Source organism: Pediculus humanus, genomic scaffold (assembly GCF_000006295.1).
Source record: "Pediculus humanus corporis 1103172107562 genomic scaffold, whole genome shotgun sequence".
In the NCBI taxonomy this organism is placed as follows: domain Eukaryota; kingdom Metazoa; phylum Arthropoda; class Insecta; order Psocodea; family Pediculidae; genus Pediculus; species Pediculus humanus.
The window spans coordinates 315,729-338,546 of NW_002987177.1; the positions used below are offsets into that span (position 1 = coordinate 315,729).

General features: G+C 28.8%; 1 protein-coding gene across 1 annotated transcript; it reads right to left on the reverse strand.

The window, feature by feature from the left end:
• Positions 1-1,267: 1,267 nt before the first annotated feature.
• Phum_PHUM217120 (Paired box protein Pax-6, putative) lies at positions 1,268-4,669 on the reverse strand (the record flags this gene model as incomplete). The annotated part of the gene is made up of 5 exons (XM_002425688.1): positions 1,268-1,322; positions 1,507-1,769; positions 3,858-4,038; positions 4,203-4,386; positions 4,663-4,669. The coding sequence occupies 5 exons, from the start codon at positions 4,667-4,669 to the stop codon at positions 1,268-1,270; spliced, it is 690 nt and encodes a 229-aa protein (XP_002425733.1).
• Between the last annotated feature and the right edge of the window lie 18,149 nt (positions 4,670-22,818).

Consider the following 22,818-nt stretch of genomic DNA (forward strand, 5'->3'; position numbering starts at 1 on the left):
ATTCCATGGCGAATCATCATCTTTTCATCGATTAGTAAAACAAAAAAAAAAAAAGGAAAATTTTTTCTCTCTCTCTCTCTTTCTCTTCCTTTTTTTTTTTCTTTCTTTCATCGGATAATAACGTTTAACGTTTTTCTTTTTCTCGGGAACGAAGTCGGGATAGGATTCGGGAAGGAGAGGAAGACGAAAAAATTACGATGGGTAACTAAGGGCAAACGACGGAAAAAAAATGTCGGTAGCGTCGGTATTTTTTTAAACTTTTACGTAGTAAACCGGGGGGGGGGAAATTATTGACACGTACGAAAGATACTTTTAACAATCGTCTAATTACACGACGCGTAATCGAAAATTATCAAAAGGTCGTATATAAAAAATTTCTCGACAAAAAAAACGACAAACACACACAAATCAAAAAAATAAAATTAAAAACCGTCGTGGATTTAACAAAAAAAAAGTCGTGTAAATAGAATTATTTAATCGAGGGTTAAAAATTAAAACAATGATGATGATGATGATGAGTTTAAATAATCAATTTGCCTTTTAAACTGTTTATTAGTTTAACCGTATAAATAAAAACAAGGTGGTGGTGGTGGTGGTGATGGTAACATTGTATCAAAGGAATCGTTTTTTTTGAAATGGGCGGATAGACGTGGAAGTAGACGGGAAAAAAGAGGTAGTACGCGCTCGAAGCTGTTTGGCGGTGGTAGTACCACAAAGAATAAAGTATCATGACCCAAAAGGGGGTTAAATAGGGTTTCCTTTTTTTCCCTTTGGCAAGTCATCATCATCCCTTAAACTCTTTTTTTTTTTTTTTTTTAAATTGCAATTGTTCACGTCGTTACCAGTTATAATTTTTTCTTTTTTCCTTTCAATTTATTTATATCGGTGTTAACTATATGTTTAATAAATCGATACCTACGTTTATCCATATAAATTTTATTTAACGGAAACAGAAAAAAAAGAACGTGGAAATAGAATTTTTTGTTTTTTGTAAATTTTTCTCCCGCGTTTAAAAAAATTAATCATTTTTTTTTCTTCTTGTAATTAGTATTATTATTATTTGTATTCGTCGAGATATGGAGGGGGGAAAAAAAAAATTTTTCGATCGTGTCATTAGATTATTCTTACTACCCCTCAATTTGTTTTTCTCGCGAAAATAAAAAATTTTGGAGATGTATCGTTTTATAACAAAACAATAAATATCCCGGAGGGCTGGATTGCTGTTGAAAGGCCACAAACAGTATTCACCTTTTACTTACTTCCCTTTTTATCTTTTTAATCTTTCTCTCTCTTTCTCATCCCGATCTATCCTCATTCTCTCCCTTCTTTTGTGTTTAAATATAATAATTGGTAAAAAAAAATTTTTTAAATAAAATAGAGAAAAAAAAAAAAGAAAAAAAAAAAAGGTGGAGTTTGTACGTGTTAATTGTCACGAAGAGAGAGGGGGTAAGAGGATGAGAGAGAGAGAGAGAGAGAGATGAAAATAAAAAAAATAGTAAAAAAAACTTACTCTTTTTCGAATGAATGTCGGAATCGGGCAAAATAGTGCACGAAGAATGATGACCAGGAGAAATACTCGGTGGTAAATTTGAAAAAGGACTTCCGCCGGTTGTCGGATACCACGGATTAGGCCTCGGCCAACCTGGTTGTCCATTTAATATTCTCAATTTATCATAAACGGATTCGGACGGAGCTGGAACTTGAGCCGATTGTGATTGTTGCTCCTTTTGTGCAGCAAGATTACGTAAAACTCTATTTATTGATGATACCTGAAAAAAATTCCATCAAATAAATACGATGTACCCGTTAAAACAAACAAACGAACGAAAATGTTTATATATATACGAAAGAAACTCTAAGAATTTAAAAATTTACGGGGAAAAAAAAGCAGAAGAAAAGTAAGTAAAATTTATATTCAGACAAATAATGGTCGGAAAAACTTTTCTTTTCCCTCTTAAAAAAAAAAAAAAAGGAAAATTTCAAATGGGGGATTTTGTATTAGGGTGGAATAAGTTTTAAAAAAAGGGGATGCGAAAGTGTGGAAAAATCGCGAGAGAGAGAGAGAGAGCGGAAACAGGTCAGGAGAAAAGTAAAAAAAAAAATTTAACTTCCGTTCTTTCTCTAACACTTAGCTTTTCCTTAACTTAAGAATTTCATTGAACAAACGTTTGTTCGTTCGACACAACCGAACCACCACCACCGTCGGTGTTCACCAGAATATTGTGGGGGGGCGGAAGTTTCGGTGGAAAAAAGGAAATGTTAAGAAAAAAAAAAATCTTTTGGAATATTCGTATGAAAATCTTAAAAGATTTGCCAATTTTTTTTTTTTTATAGAAAGTTCTTCTTCCTGTTTTTTTTTTTTTTTTTTCGATTTAATTCCATTACGTATTCTTACAGTCCTTTTATTTTACTTTTTATTCCTTTCCCTTCCCTTCCCTTTCCTTTCCTTTCAACTATTTCCGTTTTTCTTCTCTCTTTTTAGACTTTTTAAATTGTTTTAAAATTTAGTTAAAGGAATTTAAACTTTTCACGTTTAACCTTTTTTCCAACTATTAATTTAAAATTGATTTGTTTGTTTGTTTGTTTGTATACGTACGTGCTTTTTTTGTTTTCTTCTTTTATCTTTTTCCTTTCTCTTTCCAATTTTTTTAAAAACAACAAACAAACAAACAAAAATTTTTTTTTTTTTTTTGATCGTTTTTATGAAGTATTCGCGTTTGTTTATTTTTTTAAGATTTCATCGGTTAAATTCTTTTTCTCTCCCTCCCTCCCCTTCAAAAAAAAAAACTTTTTTAATTATAAAACAAACGTCCGTTTGTACGTATATAAAAAAAAAATTAATAAACAAACGAACAAACAAACAAAATCAAAATTCTCATTATCGTATTAAACGATTACATTTTTTTCTCACGACTCGAAACGATTTTTTTTAATGAGAAAAAAAAAAAGAAAGAAAATTAAGCTCTGGAAAACTAGAAGAAAATCTTCCATGACGATGATGATGATGATACTAAACAACAACAAACAACAACAAACACTAAAAAGATAAAAGAAACTGGATAAAAGAAAATCCATTCGGGGAGAACAAAAAAAAAAAAAAAATTTTTGTTTGTTGTTTTAAAAAAAAAAATTTTTTTTTTTTCTCTTCAACAAACGACGTTAATTATCATTATTATTATTATCATCATCATCATTATTATTATTAAAAAAAGATTGGAAAAAAAAAAGTTTGTAAAAGAATTTTTTTTTTTTTTATGATGACGATCATCAGGTACGGAAATGAAAATAAATGAAAAAGTTTTAATTTTTTTTTTTTTTTTTTATAAAACCGGAAACCGGAAGTTAGAATATAATTTAAATAAATTTTTTTTTTTTTTTTAGTATGTTAAGGTTACGATTTGGAAAACGTTTTTTTTTTTTTCTGGGAAAACGATAAATGTTTTCCTCTTTTCAAAAGTTGTTAGTATTATTATGATCATCATCGTTTAAATAAAAGGACGAAAGTGTAACGAAGAAAAGGGAAAGGAAAGAAAAGGAAAAAAGGAAAACGATTCATTGAAAAAAAAAGTGTCGGTAGTAAAAACCGACACCGCGCTTCCCCCCCCTCAAGATAGAAAAGAAAATCATCTCATCCATAATGCATGAAAAATGTTAGAAAATTTTCGAAACGAGGGACCGTCGTTACTTTTTTCTCGTGCGCCATTTTTCGCCACATTTTATTTATTTTTTTTCCCTTTTCAATTTGTTTTTTTTTTTTACTCAATTTTATTTCCTAAAATTTTTTGACGTGGCAGTAAAAAAAAAAAATAGTTCGTTACGATGATGACGTCAGAAAAGTGAAAAAGTGAAAAACTTACGCTTGGAATGTTATCGTTTGTACATATTCCTTCCTGTAACAATCTGTCTCTTATTTCCCATGCAAATATCGATGGGCATTCCCTTTTAAATTGTGATATTTTTGAAACTACTTCCGTCGTGGCAACTCTTGGTTTAGAACCACCAATGGCTCTAGGTCTTATCGAACCAGTTTCGTAGTACCTAAATCCAAAAAAAAAAAAAAAACAATTTTAAATTAATTTTAACCGGTGTTTAACAACCGAGTGGTGTCACGAGTGGATTTTTACCATCGATATAAGGGGGGGAAGGAAAATTCAAGTGGTGTCGTAATTAAATAACCGATCGATGGTGGTGGTGGTACTTACCGTCCTAATATTTTCGATACACAGCCGTTAGATACTTGAAGAATTCTTGATATATCACAAGGTCTAGCACCGGAATGAGCTAGTTCTACTATCTTCTGCCTCGTTGAATCAGGGAGTGGTCTACCTCCCACGAAAACTCCCCCCAGTTGATTAACACCGCTGTGCCCTGCATCGAAATACGAAACTACAAACAATAAATTATCATCTACAATTTTTTTTTTTTATTATCAAATATGGCGGAAGGGTTGATTGTGCGTGTGAGTGCTTGTGCGTCGACGCATAAAAAGGTACAAAAAGAAAACGAAGAGAAAACTTTTAAAGAATTTTTCTTTTAGGTTTCATTCGAATTGACAACTTGTTTTCCATCGATGAGAAACAAGAGAAATACACAACAACATAATAATGATGATAAGAGAGAGAGAGAGAGATAGAGATAGAGAGAAAATGACAAAAATTTAACCAAGCATAAATGATACCGAAAGGTACCGAATATCATCATCACGACTGACGTATTGGTATGTAGAATTTATATGTATTTGTAATTTGATATAGTTTTTAACTTTTAGAATCTTCTAGAATTTCTTTCGTACAAACAAAAGTTTTTTTTTTTTTTATAAAATTTTTTGATGCGGAACCTGTAAAGTGATTAGTTTGCCACCCACCCAATGTTTTCTTTTTTTTTTGATATCGAATATTTATTTCGAAAACCCGTGGTGTAGGTACGTACCTGGAAAATTTTCAAGGTTTTTATAAAAAATCAATATATAAATTATTATACGAAAAAATCTACAAACAAACAAATAAAAAAAAATCGTCGTAGTGTCGAATAATAATAATAATAAACGATTTCAATAATTTATTCTGCTGGAATTGTTTTATTATTATTATCATTACTCATCCGGCGCCATGTTTTTCTTTTTTATTACGTAAACTGGGGAGAATGCGTAATTATGAATCGAATGAAGTGAGTGAGATGGAGATAAAAATTTTTTTTTTTCAAGAGTTGTGGAAAAAAACTTCTAGAAAGATTCTTCTTCTTTTTTTCTTTTGTAATCAAAAAAAAAAGGTTTTCAACAACCGAAAACCGCCTTCTTTCGTACCTTTAAAAAAAAACCGCTGGAAATAATTTATTTAAAAAAAAAGTTGAATGAAAGGAAACAACAAAATTTACTTTTTTTTTCCTTTTCTTTTGAATGTTTTGATGAGACGATTTCTTTACACTCCGTACTAATAACCGTATCAACGAGTAAGAACCTTTTTAAAAGGCAACAATAAAAAGGTTCACGAGCGGATTTCAAGTGTGGGGGGAGGGGGGTGGAAGTGCGTACACACGCACACACGAAACGCCGACGACTCTCCGACAAACACACAAACACTCATATTTTTCCTTATATTTATTAAAAATTTTTTTTTTTTGAAAAAATATTCAATAGAATGTTTTTTCCATTCAACCCTCGACGGACACCTGTTATTTCAATACCTTATTATTATTATTATTATTATTATTATTATTATTATTATTATTATTATTATTATCATTATTATTAAAGCCATGCTCTTCTATTTTTTTTTATTGTGTATCTTCCTTTGAAAAATGGAATTTTTCCGAAATTTTAAACGAAGGAATAAAAAAAAAAATTAATTTTTTGTCGACTTATGACGTAAGCACGAGGAAATGAAGAGAGAGGGAGAGAGGGGGGAGGGGAAGGACAAACGAGAAAATTTAATTGCCGGATATAAAAACTCAAGCCAAAAAAAACGAGTTCTTATCAACAACAACAACAACAAATCAATCGGATAAATATCAAATTTAATTACTGTGACGTCACACATTCGAATGTTAAAAAGCAGAAGACTGTAAGGAGAAAAAAAAAACATGTTGACCACCCAAAACAAACACACACATAGAAAAAAATTTTTTTTTAACGGTGGTCAACGTGTAAACACAAAATTTCGATTCGATATCTATCGCTTCGAGATATACTTTTTTTTTCTCCAGAATTCCAGTAGAAACGATAAGTTTTTTTTCTTTTTTACAAAACGATTTTCTCGTTGATAAAAAGAAAATCATTTTTCCAAAAATGGAAATTTCTGAACAGGACGAAACAAAAAAAAAAAAACGAACGGAAACAAAAATTTTCTCACGGAGAAACAAGATGGCGACCTTTTAGTAAAACGTTTAATTGTGAAAAATATCCGGTCACTTTACTTATAAAGAAAAATTTGCCGAATTCTGAGACCATCAGGGGTGAGACCAATAACAAACGAAACGATAATGATAATAATGATGATGATGATAATAATAATAATTGAAATTTATTTATTTATTTGAAAAAAAAAAAAAATATTTTTAACGTCGAAAAACCTGAATGACAGGCACACAATGGATGAAACACATGTAATACTATTAAAAATTCCAGGTCGGTCAATTTTTTTTTTTTCTCTCCATGTTCTCCCCATTCCAGAGCATTTTGTTCTTTTGTTAAAAAAAAATCTTTGTAATGTAGTAGTAGTAACAACAACAACAACAACAACCATTTGTACGAAACCGGCATTTATTATTTAATAATTTATCATCGGACAACGAGATGAGAGAGAGAAAAAAAATAAAAACGCGGTTTACTTAAAAAAAAAAAAATTCCGGGACCGGAAACGGAAGAGGTTAAAAGAAAAATTTTACCGGAACGTAAATTTTGCGAGAAGTGGATGTGGATAACTTGAAATATTTTTTTATCTCTCCCCGAAACAATTAAAATAATTTTAAAAAATTGTAAAATTCCAAAATGGGGGGAACGCGGGATGATGTGGTGCCTGCTGGAGAAAAAGGTATGAATGAATCAGGTACGGATTGTCGCGTAAAAAAAAAATTTATTTATTTAAACTGATAAACATCAATGAAAAAAGGAAAAAAAATTTTTTCTTTTTCATTCCCTCCAGCGTGTATTTTATTAATTCTCCATTGAATTTCATTTTCCATTTGGGTCAATTGAGTTGAGTCTCGGGGGGATGATTTCACGCACTGGAAAATAAACCTTCCATTATCCATTTACTTCTACACTTCCCTATCCCCCCCCGCGTGCGCGCGTGTTTGTTTTCCTACCCCCTTTTTTAACACGGATTGTAATCACCGAATGAATCGTTTCTGTGGTTTCTTCTTCTTCTTCTTCTTCTTCCTTTTCTTTCATCTTCAAGTGTTGGTGATGGTGGTAAAAACTCGATCGAATCCTTTCCATGCGACAATTTTTGTATATATTTTTTTTTTTTTTTTTGGAAACTGGAGAAGATGATACTCGTATGATTTATATCGCGTTAAATTTTATAGATTATAAAAATTCCAAAATTTTTTTTTTACCCTCGACCCTACAAATTCACGACCGCCATCGTATCACTTTTATTTTTTTCTCGGGGGGGGGGTGAGGGGAGATTAAGTACAATTTTTTGTAATGAAAAATCAAAACAAATAAAAAAAAGAAAAACGTACGAAAAAGAAACAAACAAAAAAATGAGAATCGTCAGTGAGAAAAAAAAAACGGTTGAAAAGACAATCGTGGCACGGTCCATTAACCGCAGCATCCCAATGACTGATTCTCAAAAAAAAAACTGAAAGTAGTAAAGTAGTCACGTGACTTTCTTTTTTCGTAAAGAAAAAACGTAACGGAAACACGTGATACCTTCTTTTTATCCCTCCGTTGGGATCAACGTACCGTTATAATTTTTTGACTGTTGCTCTTTCGAATTTTCTTTTTTTTTTTTTTTTTTGGAAAGAAAAATCAAAGAATTAAATACATAAGATAGCCATTTTGACAAATTTGATTCTCACAAGATTTTAGGGGGAGGGGGGATGAAAGAAAGAAAAAAAAATATCCAGTCATTTTCCAAAAAAAGGAAACGAAGGAGTAAAAAAGAAACAAAAACCTGGAATTATTTAAAAAAAAATTTTTTTTTTTCTCATTTTTCTCATCGTTAAAAGACCCTATTTTAATATATGCAAAACATAAACGTAAACGGTTTTTTCCGAACGAGAAAACTATGTATATATATTAATAAAGTTTTTACAAATGAAATCATTTAAACGTTTTATAAAAGAAAAAGATGATAATGAAGATGAAATTTTTTTAAGGGGTTTAAAAAATATATATATTCAAAATTCTTGGCGTCATATCGGAACCATTAACCCCTTTAAAATAAGGCCCCAATTTTTATTTTTACCCCATTGAAAATTTTACCGACAGGAAAAATGACGACGACGACGACAATGTCACCGTTTTAATGTCGATTCTTTTTTTCTACGCGACAGATTTCACATCTAAATTGAGTTTTTTTTTCATCTCTCTCTATCTCTCTCCCTCTTATTGTGTGTGTGCGTGCGTGTGTGCGTTACCCTTTTCCATTATAAAAAATCAACGTGTGAAAGATAAGCCGCGATAAATGGCAAAACAAAAAAAAAAAAAAATACAAAAAATCAAATCCAATATGCGTGTGTCGATCGCCATAATTGTCACCGTGAAAATTTTTTTTCTGTGTGACGTCACTTATTATTATTATTTTTTTATTTAAACAAACTCGTATTGACTCGTGATTTTAGATAATTTAAACAATTCGACAAATTTTTCGGTTTTATCACAAAAAATATCCGGTTGGAAAAAACTAAAAAAAAAACTCGCAAAAAAAATTTTAAGACAAAAAAAATGTTTTCTGTGTTTGTTTGTTTGTTTGTTGTTGTGTTTAGACAAGTGTGTGGTAAAAAAATAAGAAAAAGTTAAAAAAAGAAGAAAATGAAAAACAGCAAATTTAAAAAAAAAAAAAAATATGTGCGACGCGTTTGCACCGCAACGACACAAACAATTATACGAAAATTTAAATAGAAAGGTTTATGACGTCATAAAAGAAAATTTTTCAGGTTTAAATTTTTAGATAACTCAAAAAAAAAAAAAAAAATTTCTAATGACACGAAAATAATTTTATTACGTATTGGGAATACGGGACCGGGAAAGGAGTAAAAATAATAAAAATAAAAATTACCTTTGTGTGGCATGTCATCTGGAGTTGATATTCCAGTCGGCCATGGAGAAGGAGCCGTGCCAAGTTGTTGACCGGGGAGTAATGAAACGGGGGGCGCAGGCCCCAAAATTCCTTGTATCATTCAGTCTGTGAAAAATAAAAAAAAATGCGAACAAAAAACTAAAATTTAATTCGAACGACTTTTTTTTTATTTATTAATTTTACTGATCGCGAGATTAAAAAAAAAAATTCGATATGTCGTTGATCGATCGATCGATCGATTAAATAAATGATCGATATATCGAATTTTCATTTTTTTTTTAAATTCTAAATATTTAAACAATTGTTTTTATTTTTTTTCCTGCACGTCAAATGTGTTTTTTATTAAAATTAATTATTTACTTTTTTTCATCTTACTCTATTTTTTCTTTGTTTGTTTGTTTGTCTGTTTGTTTTCTTTTACGTTATTTGTTTTCTTAACGTTTTTTCTGCTGTTTTTCCCTCTCCTCTCCTCTCCCCGCTACCTTTCTACGTTTTTCCCGGTTTTTTTTTTATTACGGTTATTAGAAATTTTAGGTCAATTAATTTTTCCTCTTCTTATTTCGATTATTATTATTATTATTATTATTATTATTATTATTGCGACGCCATTTTGAAATTATCAACAAATTTAAACGAAATGACGTCGTAGAATAGAAATTATTTCCGGTTATAAAAAAAAAAACTTAAGTAAAAAAATAACACGCGACGCGTTCTTTTTCCGTTAAGATACTAAAATAAATTTTTTTTTTTGTTTTTTCAGGTTCGACTCGTACCTGTGCGAAAAGAAAAGGAAAAAAAAATCCCGCGCGACTTTGACACCTGTGCAAATTTAAAAATTATTTTTAAAAGTCTGGTTGTTAATTATGATGACGTTTGTCGTCGTTTGTTTCTGTTGTTGTTGTCGTCGAAAATGGTAAGTAAATGAATTAAACTGATGGAAAATATTTTTATCGAATGGAAAAAAAAAAAAATGAAATTACCGGAAATGGTATTCGGGTACTCAAAAAGAACACTTTTAGACATAAAATCGTTTAAATCTACAGAAACAACCGGTAGAACAAACAAATAACAATTTATCAAATTTCGTTTCTTTCGTACAAACAATCAAATAAATAAAATCGTACCCGACGCTCGAAAGTTTTCTTAATTTTCAGTAAAAAACTATAAACGTTCTCTCTCTCTCTCTCTCTCTCTCTCTCTCTCTCTCCGACAGTAATAAAATGATAAACAACAACAAACGACAACAAACACACACATAAAAAAATAGTTCTTACAATTTCGGACATTTTACCCCAAAAAAAAATTTTTTTTTAATTAAATGATTTATTTATAACATAAACATTTTTATTTTAATCGTTTTAACAGAAACAAACAAACAAACAAACGAACAAACAACCGACCGTAATAAAATAAAAAAAAAACGTAATAAATAATAAATTTTATAAAACAATATTTTGGTCAGATTTTGAAAAAAAAAAAAAATTTTTTTTTTTTTTATGCTTTTACTTGATTTATTGCCAAACGATGCCTTTAACCGGAATTATAAAAACCTTCAACCGGAAGAAGTTGAATGCTTAATGGTTTGAAAAATTTTGTTTTGTCGGTAAAAAAAAAAAATTTAACTTTTTTTTCGTATTTTTTTCGAATAAATTATTTATTGTCCGTTGTTTTCCCCCCTCCCTCCCCTCCCGCTTCCCTGTCCTACCACCCACCGCCCCCCAGTTAACAACCATCCATCAGTTGTTGTTGCTTTTTATTTGGATTTTTTTTTAAAATTGTGACGTCACTTTTTTTTTTTTTTACTCGTCGTCACAAAAATCTCCGCGTGATAAAAATTTAAAAATTATTTCGCGCGTTTTTTTTATCACGTTTAAAATTTAGGATCCCTATCGGTGGGTGTATTAATGTGTGTATATAAGGTAACGACAGGAATCGACGACGACAGGAAGAGTTAAAGGGAATTATCGGGAATAATTCGTGTTGAAATAACAAAAAATTCGAATTTCTTTTTCGTTTGTAGAAAACTTAATGGGGGGCGGTTAGGGGGCAACATGTAACCGTTTGGTTTTCGAGTATAAACTCCGGCAGGAAAAAAAAAAAACCGGAAAACGCGTAAATGGTTTCTGTCGTGATAAAATGTTGATGTTAACGAATTGATAATTGTTAATATTATTATTATTATTATTATTATTATTATTATTATTATTATTATTATTATTATTATTATTATTATTAATATTTTCCGATTAGGTTTTCTATCGATTTCTGGAAAATGAAAATTTTAAACTTAAATTACGACGGCGATGATGCTGATGCTGCGAGGAGAAGGGGGAGGGATTTTAAACAATAATTATAATCAGGTACGCGTTGTTACCGTTCAAACTTATTATTATTATTATTTTTGTTTTATTTTTCGACGCCGCCGCCGCCACCGCCGCCACGTAATTTTTTTACTCTATGTAAAATATTATATTTTGAATTTTACAAATTTTCCCAAAGGATTAATCCTTTTGCGACTGAAATTGACAAAATTTTCCCACGGGTACCGTTGATAATAATAATAATAATCGGCCGAACGTTTTTTTTCGCTCTCTTTCTCTCTCTCTCTCTCTCTAGCAACTTTTAATAATAATAATAATATTAATACACGTTATTTATTACAGCGACAAAATATTATACTAACATTAATATTATACTAAACGCACGTTTATCATCCCTTAAAATAAAAAAATATTAATAATAATAATAATAATGATAATAATAATTATTATTATTGCGGCGTATGAGATTGTGATAAAAATTATTTTCCGTCGGAAACTTATTTATATATATTAATAAAAATTTACATGAGATCGCCATTTTGTTTATACGAGTATATATATACACGTGTATAATACAGAATTAATATTATTATTATCACACATTAATTTTTATAAAATAATAATAATAATAACAATATCGATACGAAATTCTACGAATCGTTTGTGCCCTTTTTTTTTAATAATTATTTGTATATTTTTGATAATATGATATTATTATTATTATTTTTTATTATCGTATAAACGTCAATCAAAATCCACTAATAATAATAATAATAATAATAATTTTTTTAATGCGAAATAAGTAATAATAATAATATGAAGAAGAAAAATAAAAAAGTATTACTTACTGGAATCCTTTGTAATATTTTTGTGATTAATAATAATAATAACACGGTTTCGTCGGTGATTTTATTTATTTATTTATTTATTAATTATTCGATTTATTATTTATCCGGTAAAAAATAATTAATAATAATAATGATAATAAGGTATATAGAAAATTATTTTAAAAATCTTTACTCGTGCGTTCGTCGTTTTTTTTTTTTTTTTTACTACTACTGCGTTTCGAACGGGAAAAAATTTAAGAAAAAAAAAAACTATTAATAATAATAATAATGATGATGATGACGAAGACGACGATTTAAATAAATAAATTAATTAATTAATCCAAACGGAAACGAACGAGAAAGTTTTTTTTTTTTTCGTGTTGTTGTTTTTGAAAAAACACTTTTTCCGCACTCCCCGATGCATAAATAATAATAATAATAATAAAAAATTTCAATTTATTACTATTACTAATACGTTAAACAACATTTAAAACGAAATAACAATAATAATAATAATTATAACAACGTAAATAATAATAATAATAATGATGATGATGATGATAATAATAATGTAAAAAATGTATTAATAATAAACAACGTTGATTGCAATGTTCGGGTAAACGATATCATGCTACGATAGAGACTAAAACTTGCCAACAGAGAGAGAAAGAGATTCGGGGGTTACACACCGTGGTGGGATGTCTGTTTTTTTTTTTTTTTTTTCTTCTGCTCCTTCTCTTTTCTTTCTTCTTTTATTTCTGCCTTATTCTGCTTCCTTTTTTTCTTTTTTTCATTCCCCTTTTCCCCTTTTTTACTTTTTTCTCCCTCTTAAAAATTTTCCCCTACTTATTTTTAACCCCCACCATTTTGTATTCGTAGTCGTCGTCGTCGTCGTCGTCGTCGTTTTGTTTTATACCGTTTATTATTATTATTATTATTATTATTATCATTATAACTAAACGGTATTTATTATTATTATTTTTTTTTTTGAAAAGAGATTTATACTTATTTTATTTATTTATTTATTTTTCCCCGTTTGAATTTAATGTAAATTTATTCGCGTTCCCATTTGATAAACATGAGCGGAATTGATTTATTATTAAAATTAAAATTTTATATATTTTTTTTTTTATCGGGTGCAAAAAAACAACGTGTCTTTAGAAAAATTATTTAAAAAGAAAAAATAACGGTATTTTTCGGCTTAATTTTTTTTTATTAATAAAATTCCAAAATTAATAATAATAATAATAAGTATTGTTTAATAAAATTCCTTAAATTACGAAACAGTTATTAGTAGTAATAATTAATGTAGAGAATTCGTTTGATGACATCATTTATGGGGAAACGACTTGTTCGACATTTTGTTTTTTTTTTTTAATAATTACGACGAGTGTAAGACAATATTTACCCGTGAAACGTTTGTATTTGTTTGTTTGTTTGTTTTTTTTTAAATAACGAACGACCTCAATTGTATTAATTGAGAATGAAACGTGTTATTATTTTTTGTTGATTTAAACGAATTATTTGCCGTCGGTGTATTATTTATGCCGTTCGTCTTCGTTTGGAATTATTATTATTATTATTAAACGTGTCAAAAACTTTTAAGACATTTAATTTGATAAATAATTAATTATGTAATTATTAAATAAATGTTGTATAGTCATCGAATGATTTTAATTAAAAAAAAAAAATAATTAAAATCCACGCGTTATCAAACGATTAATAAAATTATTATTTAAAAAAAATAATATTAATAGTAGAAGAAAAAGAAGAAAATTTTTGTAACGGATATTCGAAATCGTTTTACACCGCTGTTATTTTCGACCAATGAGAATAAAGCATTAAATAATTTTCAACCAATCGGAAAATGAGTTTTACACAAGCTCAGAAAAGGGCGAAGTGGGGATAAAACGATGCAACGTGCATCGACACGATTTTATTTAAGAACTATAAAAAGACCAGGTGTAACGTACAAATAAAATTTGCACAACAGGCCAAAGTAAATTTTTATATTTATTTTTTTTTAAAAAAGAAAAACATTTTTGCATTATAAGTTGCCGGAGTTATTAAATACGATTTAAATAAAATTATAATTTTTCTTAGATTTTGTTTTTTATTAAAAAAATATCTGATTGCTTATTCGTGTGAAGGTAGCAAGAGGGCGTTGTTGTTTGAATGGTGGTAGTTTAGTTAAATTTCTCCAGTAGGGGAGTTTTTTTTTTTTTTCTCCTTATTTTCTTTTTGTATCTTGCATATCCGGATTTCAAAATGTTTTTTGTTTTTTCTAGAAAAACTAAAGTTAAAAACTTTAATGAAAAACTTTTCGATTGTTTTATAATAATAATAATAATAATAAAACTATTTAAAATCTTTTACCTGACCGATAAAAAACAAAAAATATTTTGTTACTTAATACATAAGTAAACGTATTAACGAATCCTTACGGTTAATTTAAATAATTTTAATCGAGTTTTCGCCATATTTAATTTAAAAAAATAATAATAATTAATCACGTGTAATAATATATTCAAAACGTTTTTAAAATCGTATGAAAAAACAACCCTAAATAAATAAAAATTAAAATCAAACCGGTAAATAAATCCATAGAGTAACAAGAAAAATGTTTTTTTTTTGTTTTCATCAAAGGCGGTGGGTTAAATTTAGGTGAGTTTAAGAGGAAAACAAAGTCAAATTTAAGAGCGTATGTGAAAAAATACAAAAATTTTAGTCGAAATCATTAAAAAATAAATTTCAGTCAGAGATTATTACACGGTTATATTTGGGGATGAAAAATATTATGAAAAAAATTGGAATCTTTTTCCCCTGTCCTCCTCCTACTTTTCTTCTACCCCCTTATTCACAAGTTTAGTTTGAATCCGACTTGACACAAGGGAAACTACTCATTCAACCGTTCATAACAGCTTATGTCATTTTTATCTTCGGTTTATATAAAATTTCAGCAGAAGAAACAGTAGCATTAGAAACAACCCCAACAGCAAAAGTAAAAAAAAGAGAGAGAGAGAGAGAAAAACATTTATTGGTTTTGTTGTTTATTTTCCGTAATTTAAAATCAAATCTTAATGAGATTTTTTCTGTTATTATTATCATTATTTTCTTATCATTTATTGTTATCACATACGAAAATTTTATTTTGATAAATAATAACGAAATCGTTTAAAATTTTCTGGTAAAAAATTTTATATAATTTTCTTCATTTTTAAATATATATTTTTATAAATTTCACCGAATTCTAATCGTTATCACTATTATTATCATTATTATTATTATTATTTTCATATATATGTATATTTTAACCGTTTGTTTTATATATTTTTTTACAATCGACACAGTTTAAGACTGATTAACCCCATGAGTCATATGACAATGGCATTGAATAAAATAAATTTTTGAAGCGGAAGTAACTTGGCTACAATGGGGGGTGACTTGTTAGTGTTTCCTTAAATTTTTTTTTTTTTTTTTTCGCATCCCGATTTCCCTTTTTTCATTTTTTTATTATTACTCACACGATACGAGAGGAACGGGAGTAGTAGAGAGAAGGGGGGAAAAAAGAAAAAAAAAGGGAAATTATAAAAAGTAAAATAAATAAATAATAATTTTTTCCATCACGTTCATGAGCGCCTCCTTTTGTTAAAATTTTTAACTAAATGAAAATCCGTTATGAAAATTCGTTTAAAGAAAATTTTATTTTATTTTTTTTACGTTTACGGTTACCTTTCGAATTAAATAAATTATTTAATAATAATAATGATAATGATAATTGTTATAGAGAGAGAGAGATAACGTTGAATAAGATTTTTTTAGTGTTTATAAAGAATCGAGATGAAAAAAAAAAAAAGATGAAAGAAGTTTAGTTGACATCTTTATCCCTCTTTCTCAAGTGGAAAAAAGACGTAAAATTTTTTAAAATTAGGTTAAAAAGAAAAATTCTTTTTTGTCGGCTTGTTGTGCGAATAACACACACAAAAAAAAAAACAAATTTCGAGTAGGGGAGACGCGGGGAGGGGGAGGTATAAATAACAAAAAGTCAAAAAGTTTTTACAATGCTTGCGATATTTTTGATTGTATCCATTCTTATAAAATGGCGGCGGTGGTTCTTTAAAAAAAAAAAAGTCACACGAACGAATGTTTTTCTTTTATTTTCGTTATTGTATGTTTTTATTTTAAAAAAAAAATTTTTTTTGTTACAAAGTCAAGTATTGTTATAATTTATAACAAAACCATCATCGCACTTACTTTATAATATTTTTTAGTTTAAAATTTATTTTATTTATTATCTTTTGTTAAATCGTTTTAACAAATTATAACGATGACATCTTTTTTTTTTTTTTTTAATAAATTATTATTATATTAAAATACTCGAAACGAAAACAAACACGATAACAAACAAACACGACACTACAAATTCGTGAAAAAGGAAAACAAACAAACAGTTTTTCCCATTACGTCGCCATCATTTTTTTTCTTCCAGGTTTCCAGATGGGGTGTTGAGGGTGGGGTGAGGTGGGAGAGTAAAAAAAAAAGAAAATTAAAAAAAAAAAATCAGCCGACGAATGCCTTTTTTTTCTTTTTTATCTTTTAAATGATGGAGAGAGAGAGGGGGGGTAAAAACGACTTCGGTATCTTTCATGCTATATGGTTACGTTTCATTTTAATAATAAAATATTTAATGAAAGAAAAAAAGAAAGAAAGAAAGACAACAGAAAAAAAAAAAAAATTACGAGATTAGTCAGCAGAGAAAAAAATGGTCAGCATATTTATTATTATTATTATTATTATTAAAATAAGTCAGCAAAATGTAACCGACCGTGATGGGCATTTCATTTATTCATATATACACAGACACACATTTATATGTAATCTTAATGGCGTATACATGAATTACTCTCTTTCTCTCTCTCTCACACTCACGCGCTTTTGTAATTAATTTCCTCTCTCGTTTAAAACAAACCTCCCCCTTCCCCTCCCTCCTTCCCCCCTCCCGGATGGGTTGGGAAAAGTTGTCGTGTCGCAGATAATAATAAAAATGGCGAACGCGAACGAATTCTCGTTAAAACGTTACGTAAAAAATTATTTTTTCGTTAACGGTCATCAAATTAATAAATAAATAAATAAATAAATAATAATAATAATGATAGGTATCGTGGAAGCAGATAAATAAATAAAAAAAAATCAAACGCTTAAATTTTTTTTTTGTTTGTTTGTTTGTGAAGGGAAAGGGGATCCGATAAAAAATTTTTTTTTTTTCACCTTTCGATAGTCGGAAAGATGTTTTGCTGAAAGGAATGAAATAATAATAATAATAATAATGATGATGATGATGATGATGAAGAGGAAGAAAAGAAAAGAATGAAAAATAAAATGTTTGTTGAGAGGTTGTTGTAGAGAAATACAGAAGCTGAAGGAGAAGAAGACAACCCTAAATAGTGTTAAAGGTCAATTTTAAGTTATAAATTACTCCGTGTCATTGCTTTGTGTGTCCCTTCATCTCTCTCTCACTCTCTTTCTCTCTCTCTCTGTTATGAAAATACTCATTTAACAAATAACATGACAATGGAATACATATTTTTTTCTTTTTTTTGGATTCTATTCATTAAAAAAAAAAAAAATTTTTTTTGTTGTTGTTGTACAAGTTGTTTCGCATGCGATTTCTGTTTTTATTATTGTTGTCAAAAAGAGAGAGAGAGAGAGAGGGAAAAAGAGAGAGGAAGAGAGAAAGAGGGGGAGAGTTTGCACGAATATATTTTATCCAATGCACCTATTAATGAATGTTTTTTTTTTTTTTTTAAATTTTTCAATATGATTTTCTTCAGAAAATTTCATGTTTAGGTCAAAGTTCAAGTCAATTATTTGACCTCCTCCCACGCGTAATAATCAAAACTGTCAATAATAAATATGGTCATACTTACTACAACCTTTTTACAAAAAATAATAATGATAATAACAATAAAAATAATTTTTTTTCATTTTAAAGATTCACAAAGAAAAAAATTTTTTATTTTTTTTTGAAGATCTTCTTCTGTAATATTTATAATATTATGAATTGGAAGAAGGAGGAGGAGGAGGAGAAGTAGGAGGAGAAGTCCAAGATTTTTTTTTTGAAAAATAATAATAATAATAATAATTTTTCAGATTGTACAAATAATCAAGGGATTTTATTTATTTACAAATTTCAATAGATTTTTTTTTCTTTTTTTCTTTCTTTCTTTTCACGTCTTTTTTTCAATAATTTTTTTTTTTTTTATATTTTATAAAATTTTAAAAATGAAAAATTAGTATTAAGTCTTCCTCCCCTTCCCTCCCCCTCCCCCCGTTATAAAACGATTCCCTTCCTATCTCTCCCCTTAAACGTAAAAAAAAAGGTTGTCTGGAACACTTAAAAACGGTTTTTAGGAATTATTATTATGGCAGAAAGCAGACGATAATTCATTTAATCGGATGTACCGCTATCATCATCATCATCATTATCATCATCATCGTTTGTTCGTTTGTTTGTCCAGATGCAAACCAAAAAAAAAAAATTTTACGATTTTCCCTCGTATTCATTTTGTAAAAATATTTTTTTTAAAAATTAGGTTAAGTGGAAATTCTGACAACAAAAAAAAAGACGTGGAAGGAGAAACAATTTTTAATTACTCGAGAGAATAAAAAAAAAAAAAACTTTGAGCAGAAGGAAAATTATTAAAAAAGTTAAAAGTTTGAAAAAATCGAGTTCAAAAAAAAAGGAAAAAATTAAATGAAGACGTGATGAATTATTATTATTATTATTATTATTATTATTAATATACGGAGGGGTTGTAAATACACTCGAACACACAAACTCACTCACTCTCTCACTCTCTCTCTCTCTCTCTTTTTATATTATTGTATCAAATTCGATACAATTCGATGATATTTAAAAAAAAAAAAAAAGTTAAGGGTTTTCAAAAGTGTGTGTGTGTGAGAGAGAGAGAGAGAAAATGTAGAACGAATTTTTTCTATTTACAAATCTTTTCTTTTCTAAGGGTTGTAATTATGTTATTATCGCTTTAATATCTGTATTATTTTTTCGAGCCCCACATTTTAAATTTAAGGGATGTTTTATGACGTCAAGAGGAACGTGTGCATGTGCGTAATCTTATATTTAAATATTCGATAAGATCGATCATTTTTTTTTTTGCGACGATAAGAGATAAGAACGCGATAAAATTTTATCATTTCCAACCGGATGTTGTGTTTCATCACATTCGCACCTAATCATTTCCGGTCAAATTAAAAATTTCGATTCGTTTGTAATCGTAATCACGCTTGATGACGTCATCTAACACCCTTTACCACCGCTCACGTTCGTTCCACCGCCATCTTTTATACCTAATAAAAAATTATCTTTAGGTACGACAAAATGGCGGCGGTGACGAGTAAATAAATAAATTTAATGGTCATTAAAAATCGGACTACTAATCGGATTTTACCACCGAGGGGAAAAAAAAAACGTCATCACCTTCTTTTATCGTATACGGACAAGACCACAAAAGAAAATTTCTAGAACATTCTTCTCAAGTGAATTTGATTTAGTTATCCGGAACGTATTATTAATAATCATTGAACTACATTATTATTATTATTACAATGTAAAAATTTACGGTATTTAAACGAAATGACCTCATAGGGTGACGTGACGACAAACCCTAAAAAGAAAATATTTCCCGTCTATTTACACGACGCATTTCCGATCACGCGTTCACAAAAAAAAAATTTCTTCAAATAAGTTGTAATAATAATAATAATAATAATTTTTATTAAGTAGTTTTTATTATTAAAATGACATAGTTTTTGACGTGTAAGTGTGTGATGTTTTGACGTGAGGCCCATGGCAAATTTTTTTAAACATGGCGACTGAGGATTTATCGGTTCAATGAACAAACAAAGTTCTTTCCCCCCCCCCTCCGTAAATGTAAAAAATTTTATTAAAGACAACCGATAAGACGTTTTGACGAAAAAATACCATTATCACCAACATTTCTTAACAAAAAGATTCGTGGTAGTGGTAGCGACGGGGGAGGGGAGGAAATATTAATAAACAAAAAAAAAAAGATGTAAAAATCGGATTTTTTTTTCCGGTTGTTTGTTGTTTGTCGTTTGTTTGTTGTTACCGCAATCATTTTTTTCGGTTATTATTAACCGCACATGAACCGAACGTAAAAGAATTAGTATCCCGTTTAAGGGATTAAAAAAAAGGAGGAAAGGGAATGAGGGGGAGGTAGGAAGGGAGGGAGGGAGGGGAGGAAGGATATGTGGTATATGTAAGGTGGTAGTAAAAAAATTTTTTTTTTTTTGGCACTCAATATACGCACACATATAAACCCTTTTCAAGACGATGAGATTGGAAAGCACACGGTTGAATGAATCACTTCAAACAAAACCTTTCTAATACCGAAGCAGAAGAAGAAAAAGAAAAAAAAAAGGTTAGTTTTAATCGTTTATTCAGGTTCGGAAATAAACAAGGTAAATAATAATAATAATAATAATAAGTTTTCGGTGACGATGACGTAATGAAAATAAATTTTTTTTTTTGTCGTCGTGTCGGATTTCCTACGTAATTTGATATCGTATTTTGGTTTGTATTTGTGTAAGATGAAAGATATGAGGTATCGATATACAAAATATCCTAACTAAACCTTTGTATCGTACCTGTTTCGATTCGTACCTGACAAAAAGAAAAAAAAGTCGATTTTTTTTTTGTCAAAAAATTTTTATTTTATCCCTTTTTTTTCTTTCTGTGGATGATGATATCCCGTGTGTGTGTGTTTGTTTGTTGGTAATTTTAAATGGTTTTTTGTTATGACGTGTCAATAGAAAAATGTCTAAAGAGTTGATTACACGTATATATATGTAACAAAAACATGTTTTTTTTTTTTTTAAATTTGATATGAATTTTTGTCGTTGTTGTTATCGTTGTCGTCGTCATTGTCGTAAACGCGACCTTTCGTAACCTTTTTTTGTCATTTTCTTTTCTTCTTCTTCTTCTTCTTCTTATTATTATTATTATTATTAAAATTTAATATGAGATTTTTGTTTTTTTTTTTCGTCTGCAAAATTTTGATTTTGTCCTGTTTGGTGGAAACGTTTCCGGTGAAAGAAATTTTCATAAAAATAAAATTTTTTGTGGTTTTTCTATTATTATTATTATTGTAGTTGTTATTGTTGTTGTTGTTTTTGTTGTTGATGTTGTTGTTTTTGTTGTAGTTGTTGTGTTTGTTGTTAGTGTTTTTAGTTCCCGTCGGAATGTTTTGAAAATTCGTTTCCGGTTTTTTTTTTTTCGGGGAAAAGGAGGACGGAGAGTTTCTTAATGAAATTGTTTTTAAAATTGTTTTTTAAAATGAACGACCGTTTCCGGTTTGTCGGTTGTTGTTTGTTGGCCTCGCACACGAACACTACGGGGTTGAGTTCGTCGCGCATGTAATTTTTCCCTTTCAGTATCGAAAATTCGGTTATTAAAATGTTTCGATGACCTATTTAATTATTAATAATATTTTTCCTTCTCCGCTCTTTGTTGATAAGGGTTATCATTCAAGGTCACGCCTCGGTACGGACCTAAATATTTTCCGGTCAAATTTTTTTCATCCATTTATCCATTTCGCATACGTACGTGAAAATGCATATTTTTTTCCTGACTCGTACTCATCATCATTATTATTATTTTTTAATAATTTCACTCGAATGAAAATCGTGTAAAAGGAGTAGAGAAAAAGGAAAAAAAAAGGACAAAAGGATGGAAAAAAAAGGTTTGCGAAAAAGAAAAAAAAATTTAAAAAGGAAAATTTTTTACATATTGAAAATACATCAGCCGGACACGTAAAAAGTAAAAAAAAAAAAAAAAAAAAAAAAATTCACAAATGCGTAAACTTCAATTGACAAATCAACCTGAAATTTTTTTTTTCACCCTTTTTTATTCTCTTTCCACGACTGTTTCACTCATCGGCTATTCGCTTTACGAATCGACGCATTCTCATCCGGAAAGCTTTTATTGAAAAAAAGAAAAAAAAAAAATTTTTTTTCTTTCGTTTGCTCGTTCGTTCGTTTGTTTGTTTCTAAATATTTTCCCGATTTATTCAATGGAAAATTTTTTAAATATGGCGTAATATGATTCGAAATCATCATCATCATCATCGATAATTTTATTTATAAATAAAAAAAAAAAAGTGAGGAAAAACGCGGCGTTTAACCTAATAAATAAAAAATTATTATTTCGTTTAAAACAAACAAACAAACAAACAAAATGATTGTTTAAGAAAATAAAATATTAATACGAAAAGTAAAAGTTAAGATGGAAAAAAAAAAAAAAAATTTTTTTTTTTCCCCCAATTTTAAAGAAAATGGGGAGCGTAGAAGAAGAAGTCGAGTTTCTTTTCGCTTCGTTACTCCTTC